Here is a 19,057-nt window from a genome sequence, read left to right as displayed (position 1 = left end):
CTGGCACCCAGGCTAGGTTGAGAGGTACAGATTGACTGGCACCCAGGCTAGGTTGAGAGGTACAGATTGACTGGCACCCAGGCTATGTTGAGAGGTACAGACTGACTGGCACCCAGGCTAGGTTGAGAGGTACAGACCGACTGGCACCCGGGCTAGGTTGAGAGGTACAGACTGACTGGCACCCAGGCTAGGTTGAGAGGTACAGTCTGATTGGCATCTATAGGTGTTTCACTCATTATGTCCTATCCTTTACGTTTCCACACAGCATCCAGCTATTCACAATCTTGTGACATGCTGCCCATGATGGTGTCATGACTCCGCACGCACGCACGCACACACACACACACACACACACACACAAGCACACACACACACACACACACACACACACACACGCACGCACGCACGCACGCGCGCGCACGCACGCACACACACACACACACACACACACACACACACGCACGCACGCACACACACACACACACACACACACACAAGCACACACACACACACACACACAAGCACACACACACACACACACACACACACACACACACACACACACAAGCACACACACACACACACACACACACACACGCACACACACACACACACACACACACACACACACACACACACACACACACACACACACACACACGCACGCACGCACACACACACACACACACACAAGCACACACACACACACACACACACACAGAGAGAGAGAGAGAGAGAGACGCCACTGTATATGTTCCCTCCAAGCATCCCAGCTCTAAAAATATCTGTTAATTGACTTATTATGAGACCATAAGTGGAAAAAAAATACTTAAAAAATGCAGGAAATAGAAAAGGAAATGAATACATCAGTTACAGTCACTGTTGCGTCACCAACCACCAAACCGGAAACGGGCTGTCACTCTAAACGCTGCCGACACTAGGACTATCTCTATCTCTGTAGTTGTGAGTAAGTGGGGGAGTTTCCTTTTTTCCACTTCGCTGACGTCGCAGTTCTCATACGTGCCGGACTGAACGTGATAGAACAGTACAAGGTGGCAGAGAGAGCGCCCAGGATAGCATACAGACCGTTCTGAGATCCGCGAGCAGAGCATCCCTAAGGTACGTACCACTATCACTGTCATTATAGGCTGTAAAGGAAATCATTGTTGGAAGAGGGGCAGAGAGCGCCCAGGATAGCATACAGACTGTTCTGAGCTCAGCGAGCAGAGCATCCCTAAGGTACGTACCACTATCACTGTCATTATAGGCTGTAAAGGAAATCATTGTTGGAAGAGGGGCAGAGGGGCAACACAGATAACGATGACACGATGATTTTGTTATTATCTGTTATGATGATGATGATGATGATGTTGGAAGTGAGAAATCCTCCTCAGCTGCCACAATGGGATATAGTTATTTTGTATGGAATTGGGAACCAACCATGCTGTTGTTGCTGACTGTCTGGAAGGTCGGTTGAGTAACTGAGGCTATGTAATGATGGAGACTATCAAAAATATGTCATTATGACAGAGAGAATGGGATGGATGGATGAGAGATTATGAAATTATTATTTTTTAGTATATTACCTTTTAAGAATGTGTCTATTTCTATTATTTTATAAGTAGGCATCAGGGCATGTCATTTTATTATTGACCAAAAATAGTATATTATAAATCCGTTATTAATAACCCTTATAATAAGTGACAGGCCATTCATTCAGCTGGGTGTGCGCTATAGTCGTGACACCGGCCACGGCATACTGGGGACCGGTTGTGGGGGGGGTGTAACAACAGGTTCCTCTCTTCTCCGAACAGCGTGTCGCCATCAACATCATGAAATAGGCGATGTCTATCACAACCGCTGAGAGGCTCAAATATCAACCTGTAGCTTCGGTAAGTCTTGTTTTTGGTTACACGTAGGCTTAATATATTTTACATTTTACAACGGTCAAGTTAACAACGGGATAAACATGCAGGCTATGCGCCAAAACGAACGCTCAGATGGAACTTTGCGCATCATCGCAGAGTGGGGCGACTGTAGTGACGTAGCCCAGATGACATAGCTCCGGGAAATCTCTATACTGTAGGCCTATCTCTAGCCCAGTTCTAGGGTCCCCTGTCCCCCAACAAGCTATGTGGGATGAATAGAACATGAAGTAGTCCATCGACATCATACCAGGTCCGTGTTATGTGTCTGTGAGTTTGGAGATGCCAAACTCTATTTTGAGCGCACCATCATATTTCACGATGAACGCGCACACCTGTAATGTGCTTTTTACTTTCACGTCAATCGTCATCTCGTTGGCTCTCTCACTATTTGAAGAGTCTATCTATGTGGTTCTTCTGCCTGGTGCCCACATTAGCATCTGCGCAGAGTTGCTCAGCTGATGTAACAATACCTTGCGAAGCTGAAACCATGTATTCTCACTTCACATCTCTCAGGGACCAGGTGTGTGTGTGTGTGTGTGTGTGTGTGTGTGGGGGGTGTGTGTGTGTGTGTGTGTGTGTGTGTGTGTGTGTGTGTGTGTGTGTGTGTGTGTGTGTGTGTGTGTGTGTGTGTGTGTGTGTGTGTGTGTGTGTGTGTGTGTGTGTGTGTGTGTGTGTGTGTGTGTGTGTGTGTGTGTGTGTGTGGAAGTGTTTAAATATACCAGAAGTCCCCACAAGAATAATAGACAAACAAACATTTGACCAACTGGGTACATTTTGTTGGTCCCCACGTGGTCAAATGCTATTTCTGGGGGGTTTAGGGTTAAGGTTAGAATTAGTTTTAGAATTAGGTTTAGGGTTAGGAGCTAGGGTTAGTTGTTTGGTTCGGGTTAGGAGCTAGGGTTAGGTTTAGGATTAGGGTTAAGGTTATGTTTTTGGGTTAGGGTTAAGGTTAGGGGTTAAGGAAAATTGGATTTTGAATGTCCCCACAAGGTTAACTGCGCAATACTGTGTGTGCGTGTGTGTGAGAGAGAGAGAGAGAGAGAGAGAGAGAGAGAGAGAGAGCGCGAGAGATCGAGAGAGAGAGCGCGAGAGAGAGAGAGAGAGCGAGAGAGAATATCATCCATGATCCCCATAACACGTTGTTATAAATCATAAATTGATCAATTCAGCACGCTGGTCACGTTCCAGACGTGGCTTGACAAGGACACCAACACAGGCTGACTTGCTGTACCGCGTTTCTAGGAAATTGTGCTCTACCTTATGGTCAGCGAATCCATCTCTGTCCTGTCAGGTGAATGACCCACAGACCCTGTTAGCTTATGCACATGATCACACTTTATAAAGCAGAGACCCTAACAAGAACATACACGTCAAACTGTGACATCGGAGGGTTCACTCATTGACGGCGGCGGGCTGCGTTCACCTCAGAGTTTTCTGTTAAAGGAGAGTTCTGTGAAGTGATGATACTAATGATGGGAAGGTTGATGTGGTTCAATATATATATATATTTTTTCCATTATTATTTATAATTTTCTTTACCCTTTTTTTCGCCCCAATTTCGTGAAATCCAATTGGTAGTTACGCTCTTGTCTCATCTCTGCAACTACCCTACCGACTCCGGAGAAGCGAAGGTCGAGAGCCATGCGTCCGAAACACAGCCCTGCCAAGCCGCACTGCTTCTCGACACACTACCCGCTTAACTCGGAAGCCAGCCGCACCAATGTGTCGGAGGAAACATCGTCCAACTGTCAACCGAAGTCAGCCAAATTTGACTTTGTGGCTGTGATAACTAGTGACAACCCCTTATAGTTTTTGGCTTTCCATAACCGCTAGTGATGCGCGCACCGTATCTCTATAACACATTCGGAGCGCAGTCGACGTCTTGTCTTACACAGCTCATAGGTTTTTGGACATTCAAATAAAAACATTTGTTAATAGTGCTGTTTTTATAATACTATATTTGCTGTAGGTTAGGCATTCAAAGGACCGTTATGCCCGCACAACATAGTGGGCTATGGTAGCAGGTATATTTATGAGATAGGCCTATATGTCGGGTCTTAAAGGGGAATGACTTTGTTTGGGTTCTCAGTATCAGTCTTTCTTCAAGATGGAAACAGAACTGTGTCACGGTCAATCCGTCCCTTTAAAGCTGCGCTCCAGAGAATTAATTGAGTGTTGGCTTTAAACTTGTCCACGTGAAGACATTCCAAGGATGCGCGAGAAAGGAGAGCGACCCCAGATGTTTTTACACATTCTTATTTCCAATTACGGCCTACCCCTGGCCCAACCGCTGGGCCCGTTGTGTGCCGTCCTATGGGGCTCTCAATCACGGAGCTAAGCAGTGTTCGTCCCTGGATGGGAGACCAGATGCTTCTGAAAGGGGTGTTTGAAGGGCCAGTGGGAGGCACTCTTTCCTCTTCTCTAACTGATTCGTTCTCGCGCAGGATCTGCATTAGGTTATAAGCTCTAATTGGGCTACAACAGGTGTCAGTTAGGCTATAGGCCCACTGCTAGACTAGACCAGGCTGCAGACTAGACACACCAGACATAGATCTACTACCAACCTCTATAGACTAGACACACCAGACATAGATCTACTACCAACCTCTATAGACTAGACACACCAGACATAGATCTCATAAAGCTCATTAGTATATTAACAGTCCCACTAACAACCTATTATAGGAAAAAATCCTGTCAAATGTTGTAAAGGATTTTGGCATTGAGAATATTTGATTAAAGTCAGCCTCAAGCATATCAGAATAGCCCCATTGTGTTTATGGAAGTTAAATCCATTGTTTCTGAGAAACTGCAGCACAGCACAGATAACTCCTTCCTGTGTGTGTGTGTGTGTGTGTGTGTGTGTGTGTGTGTGTGTGTGTGTGTGTGTGTGTGTGTGTGTGTGCGTGCGTGGCTAGCTCTCTGTATCGATGGTGTCTTGGTCATAAATATCCCTCAGAGAATGCTTGGCCTGGGGGGGCTGCCATGGTTGCTGATGTGTGGCGGTGGCACTAAAACCCATTGCTTTCTCCATTGCTGAAGTGAAACTGTAAATCTCCAGAGTCCATTACGGCTCTCCATGGAGCCATGGCTAGCCATTACTCTCGGTGTAATCAGTCAGCCTCCTGTAGCTATGTTTGTAAGTCATATATATTGTGATGGTGGTGGTGAGTGTGATTATTACAGACTGTGTGTATATATGGGGGGGTAAGCAGAATATATTTCTGAAAGTACACACACAGCAAAGATGATTGCAACACTGTAGTGTCCTCCAGGTGTGCAAGGTCACCTGGCCGGGATATGGAGAGTAAATAATGGATTGTATTTATATTGAACTTTTCTGTCTGATTTCCAACCTGCTGTTGCACAATGAATACAGACCAAGGCCCAGCCACTTCATGCAATCTGTTAATCAATATGTCATTTAATCAATATGTCATTTAATCAATATGTCATTTAATCAATATATCATTTAATCAATATATAATTTAATCAATATGTCATTTAATCAATATGTCATTTAATCAATATGTCATTTAATCAATATGTCATTTAATCAATATGTCATTTAATCAATATATCATTTAATCAATATGTCATTTAATCAATATGTCATTTAATCAATATATCATTTAATCAATATATAATTTAATCAATATGTCATTTAATCAATATGTCATTTAATCAATATGTCATTTAATCAATATATCATTTAATCAATATGTCATTTAATCAATATGTCATTTAATCAATATATCATTTAATCAATATATCATTTAATCAATGTCATTTAATCAATATGTCATTTAATCAATATATAATTTAATCAATATATCATTTAATCAATATATAATTTAATCAATATATCATTTAATCAATATGTCATTTAATCAATATATCATTTATTCAACAACATTTATTCATCTAGGGGCTCCCGAGTGGCACAGCGGTCTAAGGCACTGCATCTCAGTGCTTGAGGCGTCACTACAGACCTGGGTTCGATCCCAGGCTGTATCACAGCGGTCCAAGGCACTGCATCTCAGTGCTAGAGGCGTCACTACAGACACCCTGGTTCGATTCCAGGCTGTATCACAGCGGTCCAAGGCACTGCATCTCAGTGCTTGAGGCGTCACTACAGACCTGGGTTCGATCCCAGGCTGTATCACAGCGGTCCAAGGCACTGCATCTCAGTACTAGAGGCGTCACTACAGACAGCCTGGTTAGAATCCAGGCTGTATCACAACCGGCTGTGATTGGGAGTCCCATAGGGCGGTGTACATTTGGCCCATCATCGTCTGGGTTTGGCCTGGTGTAGGCCGTCGTTGTAAATAAGAATTCGTTTGTTAACTGACTTGCGCAGTTCAATAAAGGTTAAAATAAAATTCAACACAGTAATAATTTAAGGCAATGACAACATGGTTACGAGGCTTAGGATACAGATAGGAAGTTGTGTTACTACCGGTATACAATGTTAGATCTACGCTGATTATGCATGTTCTATGAATTCTATTTATATTGTAGCGACCTTTAATCCCAACACCTAGCAACCTCGTCAAGAGCTTTGGATCTCTTGGTGTAACAGCTAAGGTGTTGGGTTGACAGACGCTGGACCTGGGTTCGAGTCCCGGGCAGGACTAATCCCAACACCTAGCAACCTCGTCAAGAGCTTTGGATCTCTTGGTGTAACAGCTAAGGTGTTGGGTTGACAGACGCTGGACCTGGGTTCGAGTCCCAATCAGGACTACCCCCCCCCCCCCCCCCCCCCCAGAGTTAGCTATACCATAACCCACCCCCTTCCTCTTTCTCCTCTCAGATCCAAAGTTAGAGGACCATGGGAGGTGTGGTGGTGGACGAGGGACCTGGGGGGGTGAAGGCACCAGACGGGGGTTGGGGCTGGGCTGTGCTGTCCGGCTGTTTCGTCATCACTGGGTTCTCCTACGCCTTCCCCAAGGCTGTCAGCGTGTTCTTCAAGGAACTGATCAGAGAGTTCGACGTGGGGTACAGCGACACAGCATGGATCTCATCTATTCTGCTGGCTATGCTGTACGGCACAGGTAGAGGATGTACACACACACACACACACACACACACACACACACACACACACACACACACACACACACACACACACACACACACACACACACACACACACACACACACAGATTCGATATGTGTGTGTTCCTCTCCCTGCAGGTCCTCTGTGCAGTGTGTTGGTGAATCGTTACGGGTGTCGTCCGGTGATGATGGTGGGGGGACTTTTTGCCTCTCTGGGGATGATTCTGTCTTCCTTCTCCACCAGCATCATCCACATCTACCTCTCCACTGGAGTCATTACAGGTTGGTCCACATCTACCTCTCTACTGGAGTCATTACAGGTTGGTCCACATCTACCTGTCTACTGGAGTCATTACAGGTTGGTCCACATCTACCTCTCTACTGGAGTCATTACAGGTTGGTCCACATCTACCTCTCTACTGGAGTCATTACAGGTTGGTCCACATCTACCTCTCCACTGGAGTCATTACAGGTTGGTCCACATCTACCTCTCTACTGGAGTCATTACAGGTTGGTCCACATCTACCTGTCTACTGGAGTCACTACAGGTTGGTCCACATCTACCTCTCTACTGGAGTCATTACAGGTTGGTCCACATCTACCTCTCTACTGGAGTCATTACAGGTTGGTCCACATCTACCTGTCTACTGGAGTCATTACAGGTTGGTCCACATCTACCTCTCTACTGGAGTCATTACAGGTTGGTCCACATCTACCTCTCTACTGGAGTCATTACAGGTTGGTCACATACACCAACGTGTGTGACCATCAGCGACATCAATGTGATACTGTATGTCTCCTAATTCTTTGACAGTCCTCTCCTGTCCCCCTGTCCTCCAGGTCTGGGCCTGGCGTTGAACTTTCAGCCGTCTCTGATCATGCTGAATCGCTACTTCAGTGAGAAGAGGCCCCTGGCTAACGGCCTGGCTGCTGCTGGGAGTCCTGTGGCCCTCTGCTGCTTATCACCTCTGGGACAGGTACAACACAACACCCCTAACCACTGACCCCTAACCCCTAACCATAACTCTGCTGCTGGGATCCCTGTGGCCCTCTGCTGTTTATCACCTCTGGGACAGGTGCGACACTACACCACTAACATCTGACCCCTAACCCCTGACCCCTAACCCCTAACCATAACTCTGCTGCTGGGATCCCTGTGGCCCTCTGCTGTTTATCACCTCTGGGACAGGTACGACACTACACCACTAACATCTGACCCCTAACCCCTGACCCCTAACCCCTAACCATAACCCTGCTGCTGGGAGCCCTGTGGCCCTCTGCTGTTTATCACCTCTGGGACAGGTACGACACTACACCCCTAACCCCTAACCATAACCCTGCTGCTGGGAGCCCCATCACCCTTTGCTTCCTCTCCCCTCTACATTACACCTCTAACGTCTGACCCCTGACCCCTAACCATAACCCTGCTGCTGGGAGCCCCATCACCCTTTGCTGCCTCTCCCTTCTACATTACACCTCTAACCTTTGACCCTAACCCCGACCTTAACCCTGCTGTCTCTTCCAGCTGTTGCAGTACCAGTACGGTTGGAGAGGAGGCTTCCTCATCCTCGGAGGGCTCCTGCTCAACTGCTGCGCCTGCGCGGCCCTCATGAGGCCCCTAGTGGCCCCTCCTAAACCCCCCCAGCGGGAAGACGTTGAGAAGGAGGGAAAAGAGTTGGAGGTAGAGAAGACCCAGTCCAGACCCAAACCTCTCCTGGACTTCAGTGTGTTTAAGGACAGGGGTTTCCTGATCTACACCATAGCTGCATCTATTATGGTGAGTCAGAACAGGAACAATACTGTCCCAAATGGCACCCTATTCCCTATATATAGTGCACTACTCCTGACCAGAGCTCTATGGCACCCTATTCCCTATGTAGTGCACTACTCCTGACCAGAGCTCTATGGCACCCTATTCCCTATATAGTGCACTACTCCTGACCAGAGCTCTATGGCACCCTATTCCCTATATAGTGCACTACTCCTGACCAGAGCTCTATGGCACCCTATTCCCTATGTAGTGCACTACTCCTGACCAGAGCTCTATGGCACCCTATTCCCTATATAGTGCACTACTCCTGACCAGAGCTCTATGGCACCCTATTCCCTATATAGTGCACTACTCCTGACCAGAGCTCTATGGCACCCTATTCCCTATGTAGTGCACTACTCCTGACCAGAGCTCTATGGCACCCTATTCCCTATATAGTGCACTACTCCTGACCAGAGCTCTATGGCACCCTATTCCCTATATAGTGCACTACTCCTGACCAGAGCTCTATGGCACCCTATTCCCTATATAGTGCACTACTCCTGACCAGAGCTCTATGGCACCCTATTCCCTATATAGTGCACTACTCCTGACCAGAGCTCTATGGCACCCTATTCCCTATATAGTGCACTACTCCTGACCAGAGCTCTATGGCACCCTATTCCCTATATAGTGCACTACTCCTGACCAGAGCTCTATGGCACCCTATTCCCTATATAGTGCACTACTCCTGACCAGAGCTCTATGGCACCCTATTCCCTATATAGTGCACTACTCCTGACCAGAGCTCTATGGCACCCTATTCCCTATATAGTGCACTACTCCTGACCAGAGCTCTATGGCACCCTATTCCCTATATAGTGCACTACTTTTGACCAGAGCTCTATGGCACCCTATTCCCTATGTAGTGCACTACTCCTGACCAGAGCTCTATGGCACCCTATTCCCTATATAGTGCACTACTTTTGACCAGAGTCCTAAGAAAAGTGAAATTACAATTCAATAATTGAAAAAAAAGTGTCTTCATTTTAAATGACTTGAAGATAAACTACAAAGTAGAAGCTATAGTTCTTCTATTCTTCTATAGTTCTATGTTTTAATTAATTAGTTCTTCTATGTTTGAATTAATTAGTTCTTCTATGTTTTAATTAATTAGTTCTTCTATGTTTTAATTAATTAGTTCTTCTATGTTTTAATTAATTAGTTATTCTATGTTTTAATTAATTTGTTATTCTGTGTTTTAATTAATTAGTTCTTCTGTGTTTTAATTAATTAGTTCTTCTATGTTTTAATTAATTAGTTCTTCTATGTTTTAATTAATTAGTTCTTCTATGTTTTAATTAATTTGTTATTCTGTGTTTTAATTAATTAGTTCTTCTGTGTTTTAATTAATTAGTTATTCTATGTTTTAATTAATTAGTTCTTCTATGTTTTAATTAATTAGTTATTCTATGTTTTAATTAATTAGTTATTCTGTGTTTTAATTAATTAGTTCTTCTATGTTTTAATTAATTAGTTATTCTATGTTTTAATTAATTAGTTCTTCTGTGTTTTAATTAATTAGTTCTTCTATGTTTTAATTAATTAGTTCTTCTATGTTTTAATTAATTAGTTCTTCTATGTTTTAATTAATTAGTTCTTCCATGTTTTAATTAATTAGTTCTTCTAGGTTTTTAATTAGTTTTTTGTATTCATGTCACTTGACTGCAATTAAATAGTCGTCCTTCGTTTCAAATTGACATGGTTAAGAGTTCATCTGATCCTGTCCTAGGTTCTGGGTCTGTTTGTGCCGCCGGTGTTCGTGGTGAGCTATGCCAAAGAGCTGGGCAACGAAGACACCAAGTCGGCCCTCCTCCTATCCATCCTCGGCTTCATAGACATCTTCGCCCGGCCCACCTGTGGCATCATCGCTGGGCTGAAGTGGGTCAGGCCCAGAGTTGTTTACCTGTTCAGCTTTGCCATGATCTTTAATGGATGCACTGACCTGGTGGGATCTCAGGTAGGGCTGGGCGTGTAATTACAGTAATGTGTTGGCTTGTTGAGGTTGATTTGGTTGTCATGTGTACATTTCTGTTTGTTGTATTGACTGATGATACATACAGCATCTAAACTACACATATGTGTTGTTAACATCCCTGGTGTTACTGTATCAATACTGTTACTGTTGGTATCCTGTAAATACTGTAAAATGTTACTGTAAATACTGTAAAATGTTACTGTAAATACTGTAAAATGTTACTGTAAATACTGTAAATACTGTAAAATGTTACTGTAAATACTGTAAAATGTTACTGTAAATACTATCTGGTTTCCATGTCACCTGTAGGCGAAGGACTACCCGTCTCTGGTGGTGTTCTGTGTGTTCTTCGGGATCTCCTACGGCATGGTCGGGGCGCTACAGTTTGAGGTTCTCATGGCGATCGTTGGCACGGAGAAATTCTCCAGCGCTATAGGACTGGTGTTGCTCATGGAAGCTATTGCTGTGCTGGTGGGACCACCTGGAGCAGGTTAGTACACACAGGATTAACAGGTGGAGGTTGGGTTAGGGCTAGGTTAGGGTTAAGGTTAAGGTTAGATAAATATAATGGAGAATTTATCCAGTTTCCTCTCCCTTCTGATCTCTCTCCTCTCCCTCCTCCCTCTCCCTCTCTCCCTCCTCCTCCTCTCTCTCTCTCTCCCTCTCTCCCTCCTCCTCCCTCTCTCTCTCTCTCCTCCTCCCTCCCTCCCTCTCTCTCTCCCTCTCTCTCTCTCCCTCCTCCTCCCTCTCTCTCTCCCTCTCCCTCCTACTCTCTCTCTCTCCCTCTCTCCCTCTCCCTCCTCCTCCCTCTCTCTCCCTCCTCCTCCTCTCTCTCTCTCTCTCTCTCCCTCCTCTCTCTCTCTCTCCCTCCTCTCTCTCTCTCTCTCCTCTCTCTCTCTCTCTCCCTCCTCTCTCTCTCTCTCTCCCTCCTCCTCCCTCCCTCTCTCCCTCCTCAGGTCGGCTGCTGGACGCCACTAAGAACTACATGTACGTGTTCCTGCTGGCAGGAATTGAGGTGGTCCTCGCCGCCGTGGTCCTGGCCACGTGTAACTTCCTGTTCATCAGGAAGAAGCCCTCGGAACCCGCTGCGGAACTGGAGAACGGAACGGTTTCCGCGGAAATGGAGCTTCTCAACAAGCCTGTTGCCGCTGAGGAAGAGGAGGAGGAGGAAGTAGAGAAGGGGGAACAAGAGGTGAAGGAGATGAAGGAGAAAGAGGAGAAGAAGAAAGAGGAGGTGAAGGAGATGAAGGAGAAAGAGGAGAAGGAGAAAGAGGAGGTGAAGGAGAAAGAGGAGGTGAAGGCGATGAAGGAGAAAGAGGAGGTGAAGGAGATGGAGGAGGAAGCGGTTGAGAAAGCAAAGGAGGACGAGGAAGACAGTGAGAAAAAGAAGGAGGAGATCAGGCCTGAGAGCGTAATGGTGGTCTCAGAAGAAGTGGAGAGCTTCCTTAAAGAACCAGAATAACAAAATGGAAGAGAACCTGGCACAGAACAAACTACAGACTTTAAACTTAAACACTGCCAAGGGCACTTTAAAGGGCACTAAGAATTGTACTCCGCAGTGTACTTTGAAGGGCACTAAAAAGTGTACTTAGAAGTGGACCAAGAAAGTGCTTAGAGAAGCATACTGGGGAAGACACAGCTGGTCCTAGCAGTATCCTCCTGTATGTAGTTGTGTTGTTGTGTTGTTATGTTGTGTAGCTGTTCTCTGTGGGGCTGTGTGCCATATCAACAACAATAACACACACAGGCGCACACACACACACACACACACACACACACACACACACACACACACACACACACACACACACACACACACACACACACACACACACACAATCGTGAAGTGAAACTGATAAATGTCAAGTGAATAGCTGTGTTAATAGTGTTGTGCCCTGCCGTGTGAATTGTGCAGCTACCAGTGTGTAGTGCTGCAGGGCGATTTGGTAGACACCATGTTGTTGTCTGTAATAATGTGGAATAAATACCGTCACTTCCTACCACTGTTACTCTGGAGCACAACATTAGAAGTGTTCCGGAACTTTAACCAAACCCAGCGTGGAACATTCCGCTGTCAGTCAACATTCCGTTGAGTGGCAGAATGAGGAATGAATGGACAGATATCTGGCTACTGTCATGCATATCATTTCACTCGGAGCTTTGGCACAGACGTTTAAAGGTATAGTGATGTTGAACGGTTGAATTTCACTCTGTAACCTTGTAGAGATTGTAGACTTTATTAGACTAGGACACACAGAGAGAGAGAGATGCCAATGAGAACACCAGACTAGTATCCCTGGTTACCTCCCTAATGGCACCCAGACAGAGAGATGCCAATGAGAACACCAGACTAGTATCCCTGGTTACCTCCCTAATGGCACCCAGACAGAGGTACCCTGTTTCTGTTTGTTTCAGTGTCATAACATTAACTACGATGGCAGAAATAGGTCACACAGTTTCTAGACTTCACAGTTTAATCTGTAGATGCAGTGTGAGTCCCAAATGGAACTCTACTCCCTATATAGTGCACTACTTTTAAAAAAATGTTTTTACCAGGGCCCATAGGGCTCCCATAGGGCTCCGTTCAAAACTAGTGCACTATATAGGGAATAGGGTTCCATTTGGAACCAGACGTTATTAGGTCTGGCAGAACTAGCTGACAGAAACCAGTCAGTCCGGAGAAACCACCTCCCATGCAGATCTAAAATACAGAACTTTAAAAAAATGTATTGATAAATGTATTGATACATGTATTGATAAATGTATTGATACATGTATTGATAAATGTATTGATACATGTAATGATAAATGTATTGATACATGTAATGATAAATGTATTGATACATGTAATGATAAATGTATTGATAAATGTATAAATAGATGCATTGATACTTTATGTCAGTATTTGTTAAAGGAAGGCTAATAGCCTCTCCGTTTCATGATAAGTTATATTTTATTAATGTACTTCCTTGTTCACTGCTGTTTTCTCAGTGCTACATGTTAACTGATAAAGACGATGTTGACGTAGAGGTGTGGCTATTAGCCTACCTTGGATGCATCCCAAATGGCACCATGTTCCCTATATAGTGCACTATAGTGCACTAGTCAGTTAAGAACAAATTCTTATTTACAATGACTGCCTACACCGGCCAAACCCGGATTGTGCACCGCCCTATGGGACTCCCAATCACAGCCGGTTGTGATACAGCCTGGAATCGAACCAGGTGTCTGTAGTGACGCCTCTAGCACTGTGACACAGTGCCTTAGACCGTTGTGATACAGCCTGGAATCGAACCAGGGTCTGTAGTGACGCCTCTAGCACTGTGACACAGTGCCTTAGACCGTTGTGATACAGCCTGGAATCGAACCAGGGTCTGTAGTGACGCCTCTAGCACTGTGAACCAGTGCCTTAGACCGTTGTGATACAGCCTGGAATCGAACCAGGTGTCTGTAGTGATGCCTCTAGCACTGTGACACAGTGCCTCAGACCGTTGAGATACAGCCTGGAATCGAACCAGTGTCTGTAGTGACGCCTCTAGCACTGTGACACAGTGCCTTAGACCGTTGTGATACAGCCTGGAATCGAACCAGGGTCTGTAGTGACACCTCTAGCACTGTGACACAGTGCCTTAGACCGTTGCGCCACTCAGGAGGGACTAGGGAAATGGACTAGGGTCCCACTAGGGAAAGGGACTAGGGTCCCACTAGGGACTAGGGTCCCACTAGGGTGCATAGTTACTTTAACTCTACCTACATGTACATATTACCTCAATTACCTCAACTAACCTATGCCCTCCACATTGACTCTGTACCGGAACCCCCTGTATATTGCCTCCACATTGACTCTGTACCGGAACCCCCTGTATATAGCCTCCACATTGACTCTGTACCGTAACACCCTGTATATAGCCTCCACATTGACTCTGTACCGTAATACCCTGTATATAGCCTCCACATTGACTCTGTACCGTAATACCCTGTATATAGCCTCAACATTGACTCTGTACCGTAATACCCTGTATATAGCCTCCACATTGACTCTGTACCGTAACACCCTGTATATAGCCTCCACATTGACTCTGTACCGTAATACCCTGTATATAGCCTCCACATTGACTCTGTACCGTAATACCCTGTATATAGCCTCCACATTGACTCTGTACCGTAATACCCTGTATATAGCCTCCACATTGACTCTGTACCGTAATACCCTGTATATAGCCTCCACATTGACTCTGTACCGTAATACCCTGTATATAGCCTCCACATTGACTCTGTACCGTAATACCCTGTATATAGCCTCCACATTGACTCTGTACCGTAATACCCTGTATATAGCCTCCACATTGACTCTGTACCGTAATACCCTGTATATAGCCTCCACATTGACTCTGTACCGTAATACCCTGTATATAGCCTCCACATTGACTCTGTACCGTAATACCCTGTATATAGCCTCCACATTGACTCTGTACCGTAATACCCTGTATATAGCCTCCACATTGACTCTGTACCGTAATACCCTGTATATAGCCTCACTACTGTTATTTTATTGTTGCTCTTTAATTATTTGTTATTTTTCTATTTTCTTCCTTTTTTATTTATTAATTTCTTACTTCACTTTATTTTAGTAAATACTTTCTTCACACTTATTTCTCTTAAAACTGTATTATTGGTTAAGGGCTTGTAAGTCAGCATTTCACTGTGAGGTCTACTACACCTGTTGTATTCGAAGTATGTTAATCTGTTAATCAGTTAATCTGTTGGGAGCTACACAATGAAACTAAACACCTCGAAGAGTTGGAACTGAAAACACCACATAAACAACAAGCCACAATTTAAAGTCAAGGTTTATTGTTCTTGTCAGTGGCTCAGTATAGACGATATGTTTATAATCTTATTCAAGTTTAGATCCTTAAATATCTAATTGGAGTCAGTTCTGATTATTTTTGTTGTTTGTCACTTCGGTTACATCAGATAGTAGATGAGACATGAAGACTAACAGTACCTTAGAATATTTCCCAAACTCATTTTGGTTATCAGAGCACTTCCAAGCACGACTGTGTAGAACCATGTGTGTTTTAGTCATACTTGTTCTGAGTATACACCTTGACTCTGTGGAACCATGTGTGTTTTCAGTCATACTTGTTCTGAGTATACACCTTGACTCTGTGGAACCATGTGTGTTTTAGTCATACTTGTTCTGAGTATCCACCTTGACTCTGTGGAACCATGTGTTTCAGTCATACTTGTTCTGAGTATCCACCTTGACTCTGTGGAACCATGTGTGTTTTAGTCATACTTGTTCTGAGTATCCACCTTGACTCTGTGGAACCATGTGTGTTTTAGTCATACTTGTTCTGAGTATACACCTTGACTCTGTGGAACCATGTGTGTTTTAGTCATACTTGTTCTGAGTATCCACCTTGACTCTGTGGAACCATGTGTGTTTTAGTCATACTTGTTCTGAGTATCCACCTTGACTCTGTGGAACCATGTGTGTTTTAGTCATACTTGTTCTGAGTATCCACCTTGACTCTGTGGAACCATGTGTGTTTTAGTCATACTTGTTCTGAGTATCCACCTTGACTCTGTGGAACCATGTGTGTTTTAGTCATACTTGTTCTGAGTATCCACCTTGACTCTGTGGAACCATGTGTGTTTTATTCATACTTGTTCTGAGTATACACCTTGACTCTGTGGAACCATGTGTGTTTTAGTCATACTTGTTCTGAGTATCCACCTTGACTCTGTGGAACCATGTGTGTTTTAGTCATACTTGTTCTGAGTATCCACCTTGACTCTGTGGAACCATGTGTGTTTTAGTCATACTTGTTCTGAGTATCCACCTTGACTCTGTGGAACCATGTGTGTTTTAGTCATACTTGTTCTGAGTATCCACCTTGACTCTGTGGAACCATGTGTTTTAGTCATACTTGTTCTGAGTATCCACCTTGACTCTGTGGAACCATGTGTGTTTTAGTCATACTTGTTCTGAGTATACACCTTGACTCTGTGGAACCATGTGTGTTTTAGTCATACTTGTTCTGAGTATCCACCTTGACTCTGTGGAACCATGTGTGTTTTAGTCATACTTGTTCTGAGTATACACCTTGACTCTGTGGAACCATGTGTGTTTTAGTCATACTTGTTCTGAGTATCCACCTTGACTCTGTGGAACCATGTGTGTTTTAGTCATACTTGTTCTGAGTATCCACCTTGACTCTGTGGAACCATGTGTGTTTTAGTCATACTTGTTCTGAGTATCCACCTTGACTCTGTGGAACCATGTGTGTTTTAGTCATACTTGTTCTGAGTATACACCTTGACTCTGTGGAACCATGTGTTTCAGTCATACTTGTTCTGAGTGATGAATAATGACTGAATAAACTGCCATGTTCTAGTTCTGGGGTTTTGTTGACGTCACTCCGGTTGATGTTAAATAAGGAGAGAGCTGCTCTCACTACCCTGCCTTCCTTCCCCTGTGTGTGTGTGTGTGTGTGTGTGTGTGTGTGTCCTCTTTTTAGCATCTGCTGCTTCCATTGAACGCGTGTCACCTCTTTCCTCCGGTTCTTTGGTAAAATCGTTACACAAACCACATGCACGTACACAGACACTCACACACTGACACAATCACAATGTTCCACGCTGAGGTCATTTCCTGTGTATGTTGCTTGTTGACATTATGTTGGGGTTCATGTGTCAGTTGAGCAATTTCATTTCTGTTTAAAACTTCCTAAAGAATGCAAACAGGAGTGGTCATTTTTATTAATAGCACAACTACTGATAAACACACTACACAAATATGTCCTTCGTAAAATATTGTTATTCTCCTAGTTTCAAACCGCTCTCACGACCCCCAATAACAGACGTCTCTAGGGGTGTATTAGTGTTTCTATGCTGTGGTACTACGACATGTATCACGAAGGTCTATACAGTCCGAACCACTCTATGATCTACGTGTGTGTTGTGTTCAAAGTGTGTGTGTACCGTTTGTCAATGTCTTCGATGTGCTAATAATACACTTCCTGTATTAAATGCTCTATGGGCCTGTGTTATATGTGAACATCTGGGTGAACCTGGGGGCGTACTCATCAGGAACCAATCGGATCGAAACAGGGCGGGACCTTCGTGAACTCGTCCAATAAAGACGAGCTTTCATTATGCACTGATCTGTAAGCGGTTGAGCTGTGGAAGCAAATTGTTCATAAGCATCAGGGATAATTATTTCTATAAAACAGAGTCTAACGTTATAAAACAGAGTCTAACAACGTTATAAAACAGTCTAACGTTATAAAACAGAGTAACGTTATAAAACAGAGTCTAACAACGTTATAAAACAGTCTAACAACGCTATAAAACAGAGTCTAACAACGTTATAAAACAGAGTCTAACAACGTTATAAAACAGAGTCTAACAACGTTATAAAACAGTCTAACAATGCTATAAAACAGAGTCTAACAACGTTATAAAACAGTCTAACAACGCTATAAAACAGTCTAACGTTATAAAACAGAGTAACGTTATAAAACAGAGTAACGTTATAAAACAGAGTAATGTTATAAAACAGAGTCTAACAACGCTATAAAACAGTCTAACGTTATAAAACAGAGTAACGTTATAAAACAGAGTAATGTTATAAAACAGAGTCTAACAACGCTATAAAACAGTCTAACAACGTTATAAAACAGAGTAACATTATAAAACAGAGTAACGTTATAAAACAGAGTCTAACGTTATAAAACAGTCTAACAACGTTATAAAACAGAGTCTAACAACGTTATAAAACAGAGTAACGTTATAAAACAGAGTCTAACGTTATAAAACAGTCTAACAACGTTATAAAACAGAGTCTAACAACGTTATAAAACAGAGTCTAACATTATAAAACAGAGTCTAACGTTATAAAACAGAGTCTAACGTTATAAAACAGTCTAACAACGTTATAAAACAGAGTCTAACAACGTTATAAAACAGAGTAACGTTATAAAACAGAGTCTAACGTTATAAAACAGTCTAACAACGTTATAAAACAGAGTCTAACAACGCTATAAAACAGAGTCTAACACTATAAAACAGTCTAACATTATAAAACAGTCTAACACTATAAAACAGAGTCTAACGTTATAAAACAGAGTCTAACACTATAAAACAGTCTAACATTATAAAACAGTCTAACACTATAAAACAGAGTCTAACGTTATAAAACAGTCTAACAACATAAAACAGAGTTTGACTGCTGAAGCCACATGCTCATCAATGAAAACTGTAGTGACACAAGTG

General features: G+C 43.6%; 1 protein-coding gene across 1 annotated transcript; it reads left to right on the top strand.

Annotated features, from left to right (window-relative positions):
* The first annotated feature begins 1,001 nt into the window (after nt 1-1,001).
* Nucleotides 1,002-13,924, top strand: LOC110487093 (monocarboxylate transporter 4-like). Its single transcript, XM_036939419.1, has 8 exons — nt 1,002-1,119; nt 6,742-6,982; nt 7,125-7,268; nt 7,827-7,963; nt 8,512-8,763; nt 10,529-10,756; nt 11,084-11,264; nt 11,731-13,924. The coding sequence occupies exons 2-8, from the start codon at nt 6,760-6,762 to the stop codon at nt 12,234-12,236; spliced, it is 1,671 nt and encodes a 556-aa protein (XP_036795314.1). The 5' UTR covers nt 1,002-1,119; nt 6,742-6,759; the 3' UTR covers nt 12,237-13,924.
* The last annotated feature ends 5,133 nt before the right edge of the window (nt 13,925-19,057 follow it).

The sequence above is a fragment of the Oncorhynchus mykiss genome, chromosome 12 (genome assembly GCF_013265735.2).
Source record: "Oncorhynchus mykiss isolate Arlee chromosome 12, USDA_OmykA_1.1, whole genome shotgun sequence".
In the NCBI taxonomy this organism is placed as follows: Eukaryota; Metazoa; Chordata; class Actinopteri; order Salmoniformes; family Salmonidae; genus Oncorhynchus; species Oncorhynchus mykiss.
The sequence above is the reverse complement of the archived record's forward strand: the minus strand, read 5'-3'. Positions and strand labels throughout refer to the sequence as shown.